The following is a 637-nucleotide window of genomic DNA, read 5'->3' on the forward strand; positions in this document are numbered from 1 at the left end:
CAGGCCTCAGACACTCACTGGAGCATCTGCAGCAGCCGCTCCCCATACTGCAGCCGGAAGTACTCGGCCAGATCTTCCTCTTCCATGATACCCAGACTCATGGTGGCAGTGACCTCACGGCCCAGGCAGCTGACTCTTCACAGTGAAATGGTGGGTAGCAGAGTCACAGGTGGCTCAGGGGTGGTGGCTGCGCTCTTGCTTCTCCCTTCGGCCTTCAGGGTCCCACAGATGATAGCGTTCGAGACTCCACAGAAGGTGGCTGGAGACAGGATGGGCGGCTCAGGACGATGCGCTGGGGCAGTGATGGGAGATGTGGTTACCTAGCAACAGGCTGCCTGGTTCTGCGGCCCACAAGCCCAGGTGCTGCCCTCTGCCCCCTGCTCCCATTGGTCCTCCCCTTGCTGGGGTCATGCTCTTGCTCCTGCCCTTAGCCCTCAGGAACTCTGGGAAGGCGTTAGGCCTGCTTAGATGCTGGTTGCCATGGAGCCCAGAGCCAGGAGGCAGCTTTGGGTGAGTGTGGCTGAGAAGGGGCATTGGGTAGAGGAGCGGTCTTGTGCGGGCGCCCTGCTCCTGGGGCCTCCCCGGGGTTCAGGTGTGGGTGAGGGTGAGGGAGGGGCCGGGCCTTGGTTAGATGGCG

At 62.5% G+C, this 637-nt stretch overlaps 1 protein-coding gene across 1 annotated transcript in view; it reads right to left on the reverse strand.

The window, feature by feature from the left end:
- CCDC42 (coiled-coil domain containing 42) overlaps nucleotides 1–322 on the reverse strand; it is a 25,249-nt gene extending 24,927 nt beyond the window's left edge. The window contains 1 exon segment of the mRNA XM_011958643.1: nucleotides 18–322. Within this exon segment, the coding sequence (XP_011814033.1) occupies nucleotides 18–101 (84 nt within the window). The 5' untranslated portion in view covers nucleotides 102–322.
- Between the last annotated feature and the right edge of the window lie 315 nt (nucleotides 323–637).

The sequence above is a fragment of the Colobus angolensis genome, unplaced genomic scaffold, assembly GCF_000951035.1.
Source record: "Colobus angolensis palliatus isolate OR3802 unplaced genomic scaffold, Cang.pa_1.0 Scaffold47, whole genome shotgun sequence".
In the NCBI taxonomy this organism is placed as follows: Eukaryota; Metazoa; Chordata; class Mammalia; order Primates; family Cercopithecidae; genus Colobus; species Colobus angolensis.